This window comes from Nicotiana sylvestris, chromosome 4 (genome assembly GCF_000393655.2).
Source record: "Nicotiana sylvestris chromosome 4, ASM39365v2, whole genome shotgun sequence".
NCBI lineage: Eukaryota > Viridiplantae > Streptophyta > Magnoliopsida > Solanales > Solanaceae > Nicotiana > Nicotiana sylvestris.
The window spans coordinates 48,068,198-48,077,818 of NC_091060.1; the positions used below are offsets into that span (position 1 = coordinate 48,068,198).

At 39.1% G+C, this 9,621-nt stretch overlaps 1 protein-coding gene across 1 annotated transcript; it reads left to right on the forward strand.

Annotated features, from left to right (window-relative positions):
• Positions 1-49: 49 nt before the first annotated feature.
• LOC138889516 (uncharacterized) lies at positions 50-1,743 on the forward strand. Its single transcript, XM_070172832.1, has 2 exons — positions 50-800; positions 935-1,743. Exons 1-2 carry the CDS (start codon positions 50-52, stop codon positions 1,741-1,743), a joined length of 1,560 nt encoding a protein of 519 aa, XP_070028933.1.
• Positions 1,744-9,621: the final 7,878 nt, after the last annotated feature.

Here is a 9,621-nt window from a genome sequence, read left to right on the forward strand (position 1 = left end):
AGATGAAGATGATGGTCCACCTACTTGGGAAGAATTTTAAGAGGCCTTTATGGCTAACTTTATCCCAGAAGAGGATATAGCAGCTAAGGCTACAGAGTTCGAACAGCTCACGCAAGGGAATAAAAGTGTGCAAGAGTACTACATGGAATTCATAAGGTTAGCTAAGCATGCTCCCCACATAGTTAAGACAGAAAAAGCAAAGATTTGCAGGTTTGTTGGCGGTTTGGCTTACCACATTAAGGATACGACATCAGCTGCAGCGGTAGGAATGACAGCTTTCTCATCTGTTGTGGGGTTCGCCAAGCACTTAGAAAAAGACAGACAACAAAGGAGAGAAGAGAAAGAGCATAACAAGAAATCCCGGACAACGGGCAGGTTTAATGGTACATCCAGCGGAGGCGGAAGGAATTCCTCTAATAAGGAGTCATTAGCACCAGCTCAGTTCAGTCATCAGTCAGGTGGTGGGTCTTCCTTCAGACGTACTCAGAATAATGGAAATCAGTCTCGCCAGAATCAGAATTTTAGGACATCATCCTCACATAGCCAGAGTAATGCTGAGCAACATTCACACCAGCAAAGTATTTGTGGAACATGTAAGCGGCAACATTCAGGTCAGTACAAGCTCGGGTTTCATGGTTGCTACCATTGTGGAGACATTGGTCATATAAAGGCCAACTGCCCAAAGTTGCAACGTAAGTTCAGTGGTGGATCAACTCGTCCTTCTAGTTCCTCAGCTACTGCAGTTGCACCGCCTCAGGCTCGTGGTTCTCATAATCAGTCCAGGCATGGAGTAGGCAAAGGTGCATACCGAGTTACTCAGGGAGGGGGGCAATATTTGCTACACTTGATCGTCAGAGTGCAGAGGCATCTGCAGAAGTTATTACAGGTATACTTTTAGTCTGCTCACATAATGCTTATGCCATAATGGATCCAGGTTCAACATTTTCATATGTGACTCCATACTTTGCAATTAACCTCGGACTAGAACCTGAACAACTTAGTGAGCCATTCCTAGTATCTACTCCAGTTGGCGAGTCAGTGAAAGTCACCAGAGTCTATAGAGGCTGTATAGTTTCAGTCCAAGGTCGCAACACCAAAGCTGATCTCATAGAGTTAGAAATGGTGGATTTTGATGTGATCATGGGTATGGATTGGTTGTCTTCCTGCTATGCCATGTTAGATTGTCATGCTAAGATAGTCAGGTTCCAATTTCCAAATAAAGAAGTTTTAGAGTGGAAGGGTAGTTCAACATCGCTAGTAGGTAAGTTTATTTCTTATCTTAAGGCACAACGAATGATCAGTAAGGGGTGTCTCGCCTATTTGGCTCACATTATTAATCCAGAATCAGAACCACCAGCTCTTCAGTCAGTGCCAATTGTTAGAGAATTTCCAGAAGTTTTCCCAGATGACCTTCCCGGACTTCCTCCCGGAAGAATCATAGACTTCGGCATTGATCTCATGCCAGGCACTCAGCCCATATCTATACCTCCCTATAGGATGGCTCCAGCAGAACTTAATGAGTTGAGAGAACAGTTGAAAGACCTTCTTGACAAGGGCTTCATCAGGCCGAGTGTTTCACCGTGGGGTGCCCTGGTCCTGTTTGTCAAAAAGAAAGATGGGTCTCTCAGAATGTGTGTCGACTATCGGCAGTTGAATAAGTTACCATTAAGAACAAGTACCCACTGCCAAGAATTGATGATTTATTTGATCAACTTTAGGGTGCAAAGTACTTTTCAAAAATAGACTTGAGGTCGGGATACCATCAGTTGAGAATCAGAAAGGAGGACATATCTAAAACAGCCTTTAGAACTCGTTACGGGCACTATGAATTTCTAGTAATGTCCTTCGGGTTGACAAATGCTCCAGCTGCATTCATGGACCTCATGAACAGAGTTTTCAAGCCATTCCTGGATATCTTTATTATCGTGTTTATAGACGATATTTTGGTATACTCTAAGAGCAAGGAAGAACATGCAGAACACCTTAGAATAGCCTTGCAGACCTTGAAGGAGAATGAGCTTTATGCCAAGTTTTCAAAATGTGAGTTCTGGTTGCAGTCAGTAGCATTCTTAGGCCACGTGGTATCTAGTGAAGGAATAAAAGTAGACCCTCAGAAGACAGAAGCAGTCAAGAACTGGGCCAGGCCGACAACGCCAACTGAAATTAGGAGTTTCTTGGGGTTAGTTGGCTACTATAGAAGGTTTGTAGAGGGGTTTTCCTCACTTGCAGCTCCATTAACTAAGTTGACTCAGAAAGCAGTTAAGTTCCAATGGTCAGACGCTTGTGAGCAGAGTTTTCAAGAGTTAAAGAAGAGGTTGACCACTGCACCTGTGCTAACCTTGCCAACAGGTTCGGGTGGGTTCACAGTGTATTGTGATGCCTCCAGAGTGGGCCTTGGTTGTGTTCTTATGCAAAATGGAAAAGTTATTGCTTATGCTTCCAGGCAGTTAAAGAATCATGAAAAGAACTACCTCACACACGACTTGGAGCTTGCAGCAGTGGTGTTTGCATTAAAAATATGGCGACACCACCTTTGTGGTGAGCATTCTGAAGTGTTTACAGATCATAAAAGCCTCCAGTACATTTTCAAGCAAAAAGAACTAAATTTGAGACAGAGAAGGTGGCTCGAGCTATTGAAGGATTATGACATCAATATCCTTTATCACCCGGGCAAAGCTAATGTGGTAGCAGATGCACTTAGTAGGAAGTCAATGGGTGTCTTGGCCCATCTTGCAGTACAAAGGCGATCTTTGGGTCGAGAAATTCAAAAACTAGCAAATGATGGAATTAGATTGGATGAGACCGAAGAAGGAGACATAACTGCTTATGCCTTAGCGCAATCCTCCCTTGTTGCGCATGTTAAGGCTAAGCAAGACGAAGATTCGTACTTAGTGAAATTAAAAGAAGGAGTCAGAAGCAAAGAAATCACTGTTTTCATTCTAGGAAGTGACGGAGTTTTGAAGTTGAATGATCGGTTATGTGTGCCTGATGTAGATGGTCTTAGGAAGGCCATAATGGAGGAAGCTCACAGTTCGAGGTACTCTATCCACCCAGGTGCTACCAAAATGTATCTAGATTTGAAAGAGTTGTATTGGTGGAAAGGCATGAAGAAACAAGTAGCAGATCATGTGGCTAAATGTTTAAATTGTCAGCAAGTCAAAGCCGAGCATCAGAGGCCTAGTGTCCTAGCTCAAGATATAGAGATACCACAGTGGAAGTGGGAGATGATTAATATGGATTTCGTAGTAGGTCTACCTCGCACATACCGTAAACATGATTCAATTTGGGTTATTGTAGACCGACTGACAAAGTCCGCGTATTTCCTACCAGTAAAGACGACAGACTCCGCAGAGCAGTATGCGCAGTTGTACATAAAAGAAATAGTCTGATTGCATGGTACTCCAGTTTCAATCATATCTGACAGAGGCCCTCAGTTCACGACAAATTTTTGGCAGGCATTTCAGAAAAGATTAGGTACCAAGGTCAATTTAAGCACCGCTTTTCATCCACAGACCGATGGCCAGGCAGAAAGGACCATTCAGACTCTCAAAAATATGATGCGTGCGTGTGTTATAGATTTTGAAGGTAATTGGGATGATCACTTGCCACTTATAGAATTTGCTTACAATAACAGCAACCAAGCCAGCATTGGTATGGCTCCGTATGAAGCATTGTATGGGCGGAGATGTAGGTCTCCGGTAGGTTGGTTTGAACCAGCAGAGGTGCCGTTGATTGGTCCAGAGTTTGTTTGTGAGGCCTTGGAGAAAGTTCAGCTAATTAGAGAAAGACTTAAAGAGGCTCAGAGTCGTCAAAAGTCTTATTCTGACAAGAGGCATCGTGAGTTAGAGTTCATGGTTGGTGATAAGGTGTTTTTGAAAGTTTCACCAATGAAAGGAGTTATGAGGTTTGGTAAGAAAGGGAAACTTAGCCCTAGATTTATCAGACCTTATAAAATTCTAGAAAAGAAAGGAAACGTGGCTTATAAGCTAGCGCTACCCATTGAGTTGTCCTCTATTCATCTTGTCTTTCATGTGTCTATGCTTAGAAAGTACATTCATGATGAGTCGCATATAATACCTGCTGATACTATAGAAATTAAAGAAGGCTTGATTTATGAAGAGGTACCTATAGAAATTCTCGATAGGCAAGTAAGAAAGTTGAGAACAAAAGATTTAGCATCGGTAAAAGTTTTGTGGAGTAATCATGATTCAAAAGAGGATACATGGGAGGTCGAGAAAGATATGAGCCATATTTATTTGAGGAAAAAGATATGTGAACCTAAGTTCGGTGTTACATTTATATTCCATTTATTAAATACAAGTTAGCAAGTGTTTATGTCCTTCCTAGATTATATTTAGTTGTTGTAGTGATTTAGTTTACGCTAGAGTATATTTAATTCATTAAAGTGATTTACTTTTGCTAAAGTGTTGTGCTTCAGATAATTGTTAGTTATTGTGGTACCTTCTTGCCGGAGTGTGAGTAATTAATTTATGGGTTGTGTATGGTGCCTATGAATGGCCTGTTATGGTATATTTGGTTGTTGTTGGTGTAGTTGTGGTATTTGTGACAGAGATATTTTTTTGGATAGTACAATTTATAAGGGAAACTCTACCGAAATTTTTGAAAATTTAGGGAGCTAGCCAAAAACGTTAAGTCCCTTGGAAAAGTGAGTAGTGCTAAGAAAATTTAAGAGGTTCAAGGACCTAAGGAATGATTGTTAGCTTAAGAATAAGGGCCTAGCAACATTCGAGGACGAATGTTTTTAAGGAGGGAAGATTGTAACACTCCTCAAATTTATAATAGTTTCAAGATACACTAATTATAGAATTAAATTATTATTATTATTATTATTATTTTTCTTGTTAATAGTGAATATACATAAATATATATACACACACACACACTCATAAATAATTGGATATACAATTAGGAAAATATTATTATTTATTAAAGGTGGGTATCATTAATTATTAGTTACAAAAAAAAAAAGGGAAAAAGGCCTAAAAACCCATAAAATGGGCACTTAAAGACAAAGGCTCTTGAAGCCTTAACCAAAAAACTTCCATCGTGAAAAGCAGAAAGCAGAGGCCACGAAAAAAAAACAGAACACTAAGTTCTGTTCGCTCACGAAACCTAGCACGCAGGCAACGAAAAATACTAGGGTTCTTCACAACTCACTTATTCTTGAACTCAGGTATGTAAAATCCCTTATTGTCAATTACCCTACAGTAGTAATAGGTAAGAATTGAATAGCTAAATCCCTTCTTCCTCTATATCATTAATAAATTTCATAATTAGGTGTAGTACTTTAAAATTGATCAAAATACACCGGTTGTTGTAGAATCGATTGTTTGACTGGTGTCGATTGGACTGGGGTCTACGTATTGGCTCAAGGAGTTTTGAGGTGAGTTGATATAACTCTTTACTAAAGTGGTTTAACTCACAAAAGCACGCATACAAGGTGTTTGATGAATTGCTTAAAAGAGTTTATCTTTATTTAATTAGAGCGAGTGAGCCCATTAATGTAGAATTTGTTCTAGCAAAAGTTTAGATGGTCTATTACGCTATATGTGCTTAAATTTTCAAATTTTTGTGTTGTTCTTATATGCTATTTTCATGTTGAAAATTATGAAGAAGAGAATCTTTGAAAATATTTTTATATGTTTATTTCATTCTTATGCCATGCTTTACATTTAAGGACACCAATATGAACATGTACATAATGTTCTATAAAGAAAGGATTTAGACTTGAAAAGTCACAATAAGAAGTTTTAGAAAGAAAAGATTTTTGGGGAGTATCCTTTATTCTGAGAAGGGGTCATCGTCCAGGCCGAGGGTCCTGACCAAGGCGTTGACTTCCTGAAACTACTTGTGCCAAAGTAGGGAGCATACGAGCCGAGGGTCTCGTTGCTGAGAATTTACTTAGCCATGCTAAGGTATGATACATGAGCGCTGAGAACCATGAAGCGAGTGGCACCTCGTGGATTGGGCCTATTCGATCAGGTTGGGATCGAACCCGTGCCGATCACACGGTGTCTGAGACAGAATTAAGTCAGGATAGTTGGAACTCCCAAAGTATAAAGTGAAGTATTTTTTTTTCAAAGAAAGAAAAAGGAAAAGAATTTCTTTTAGAATATTCATAAATTGCTATTATGCAATTATTTTAGAATTATTCTTATAAGCTTTATGTTTTACATGCATTTAGAACCTTTGCTTGTAACGTATGTGTTATTAAAGTTTCTCCCCCTGTTGTTGAGACTCACTGAGTACAGTGGATGGTACTGACGTTCTCTTTTGGGAACCTACGTTGGTCTGCGGTACAACGTAGGAACTGGATTTGCAGGCGAGCAGGTTACGAGTTAGGATTTTCTTCCCTTCCAGTGATATTGGTGAGCTCCGCTTTTGTTCGTGGAGTATTCTTAGAGTCATTTTCATTTAGCTATTTCTTTGTTTATTTAGAGACCTGGCCAGGAAATCTCATGTCCTGAGCAGTGCGTCAGTTTATCAGTAGAGGCTTCATAGACATAGTCAATGGGTTAAGATTTAGATGTTTTTTTTTATTATAATAACTTAGCATAAATTTGGTAGTTAGTACGTATAAAGTTTTGGAGTTGCTTTATTTAAATATTTATATTAATCAAAAGTATTTGGTTGGATTATTAACTTGTTGCATATAAAGTTTGAAGTTATAATAGATTTGATCAGCAGAGATGGTTCGCTCGGTCAGGTTTAGTGATCGAGTGCCGGTCCCGGCTTGTTTAGAAAATGGGTCGTGACAGTTTTCCCAACCAACCTGAAGAGTTTGACACTCGTAGGAACACATTTACTGTGGACGGATATGACAATGCTTGGTCGCTTACCCAATCTTGAGATGCTCAGACTAAAATATTTTGCTATTCAAGGGACCAATTGGAATTTAAGCGAAGGGGGTTTCAAGAAACTCAAGTTGCTACACATTTTGATGACGAACTTGGTGCAATGGAAAGCAACCAGTGATAGTCTTCCTAACCTTGAGTGTCTAGTCATAAGGCATTGTTATAAGTTGAAGGAGATTCCTGCAGAAATTGGGGATATTCCCACATTAAAATTGATTGAGTTGCATCATTGTAGCCAAGCTGTCGTTACTTCTGCAGAGGAAATTCTAGAAGAACAACAAAGCATGGGAAATGAAGTTCTTGTGGTCCGCACCTACAATACTGGAGGCAAGTAAACTTATGTGCTTATAAGTTATAATAATAGACCTTGGCTGTGGTTATTTCTTTGTCTTTCCCACTTCTAATAACTATTCACTGGTGTGCGAGTTGCAGTACAATATTTCGACATGGGTGGTGAAGAAGATGAAGAAGCTGCTATTGTTTCCACCTACGGCTCAGATATGACATATAATCAAATGAGCAATATGGGTGTAAGTGCAAATAAATCTTGCTTTATCCGCCGTTTTGCAATTTACCTTCATTTTGTCGTTTTCTTTTTCTAGTACATATCTTTTGTTTTTCCCTTCTCACGCATATCTCACACACTTTGCTGGTCAAGAAGGCATATAACAAAATGCAATGTGCCTTTGTTACTAATTCATCCATTTGTTACTGAATGCATGGTCAAGTTAAATAAATAATGCATTAGTTTAGACAAGTGAGAAAACCTGGTTATTCTAATTTGCATTATTATTCTCATATTATTTACACGGAAAATGGCCTCTCGTAGAGAGGCGGAGCCAAAATTTCAAGCGTATAGGTTCGAAATTCTAATTATATTAAGTTACTGGGTTCTGCAAAAAAAATTTATACATAATCAATGAATTTTTAACGATAAATATAAAGTTTGAATGAAAGCTACTGGGTTTAGCCGAATCCGTAACGGACACTCTAACTTCGCCCCTGCTCTTGTTACTCATTTTCTGTAATCACTTTGTAAAAGGATTCACTTGTTAGCAAACGCATTTTAAATGACATGTAATCCCTTTAGAGCACAATAGAGTGCTGAAACAAGTGAAAAAAATCTCTGGGAACTTGCTTCAGTCCGTGACGGCGTAGTGCCAAACTAAAAAATAAAAGGAAAAGATGCTTGCACACAATTAGATTTGCAAAGTCAATTGATCCTGTTGTGTCTAGTTCAGGATTCCCCTGCTATTCAATCATGGGATCGATTCCGATCAAGCTGAAAGAAGTCATCCATTAGTTCCATGGTCGTTCTTCGTGACATGGCAGCACCTGTACTATTGAAATGGTTCAGTAGAGATGTTCCTACTGGTGCCCAATGTGTTAAGAATGATGTTCTCGTTTTCTTTTTAGCGTAGAACTCCATAGTCAATACCTTGCCTTTGTTACTTTTTGGCTCTTTTTGTTGCCGAATAACAGTATTTGATGAAACTACAGCTGAAACTAAATAGCTGGCTTCTATGTTGGCGAAGAATTTCGAGTAAACTAAGTTAAGTAAATCTCTACAACCAAGTTGCCTCGATGAATTCCAAAATGTTCAGTCAATTACGTTGAGAAGGGGATACTGTTCCTTAACTATGTAGGTGGTTGAGTCTGATGGAAACTATATTTAAATGGGCCATTTTTCTATTTTATCGTGTTTACGTTCACATTTATTTATTGTTTTTATATTTTGCTTTTGCTCTTGTGTTCATTACTTTCTTTCGTTCTCACAATTGTGTTTCAATCCCACTGACTATTGGAGATAGAGTATTCTGATAAGTTTGATTGCGTGATCTTTTGCGGTTTGCATATTACTTTCTTCTTTTCTAAACTGCTGCAGTATAAAATTGCTGCTGAGGTGAGGAAAGGGGTAACTAGTTTAACGCATACAGATGAGGATCTTCTTAAACTATTAGGACGTCAGAAGAACAGATACAGTGATGTTGAAGAGGTAGAGTGTCTTCGGTTAATTACCGCAGAATTACGCCTAGAACTTCGGAATCCACAACTTCATGAAGAAATATTAGCTAAGCTGAGGAAACGGGTAATTGATACGGATACAAGTGGATATCTTCTGAGTCTATTAGGACATCAGAAGGACGAGTACAGTGATGTCGAAGAGGTCGTTTATCTTCGTTCACTTGCTGCAATCTTACGTCATGAAATTTGGAACAATCCAAGACCTAAGTTAGAATATGCAGCATCAGAATGTGATCTTAGGGACACTTTAAGCCCAAAATCGGAGGAGAAGGCCAAACAGTTGATCTTAGAATGTGCAGCATCAGAATGTGACCAGTGGGATACAGATCTTGCAAGCAGTTTGTCGCTTCCGTCCTCTCCTGGGAGTGAAGACAATGATATTACTGTGAATGATAGTTCCTCTGGAAGATATCGCAATTCCAGTCAAAACTCCCAGTTTTATTCCAAGTTGAAGAGATTAATTGGGCAAGAGTAAAGATGAATCCCAAGATCTTTTGTCCAAGCAAGACCACATGATGAGGAATGGATGTTACACTGTAGTCATCACCTGTTCCGAAACAGCAGAACTGCCCCACATTAGAGTACAAGATTTTCTTGGATTATATAGGTTTTTTTTTTTGGGTTTGACTACTTGAATTAAATATTTTGAGTTGTGTGATATACGAACTTCTGTGATACCCCGAATCATTCTCTAGTTGCTGTGCCACTTAGGTTATGAAAG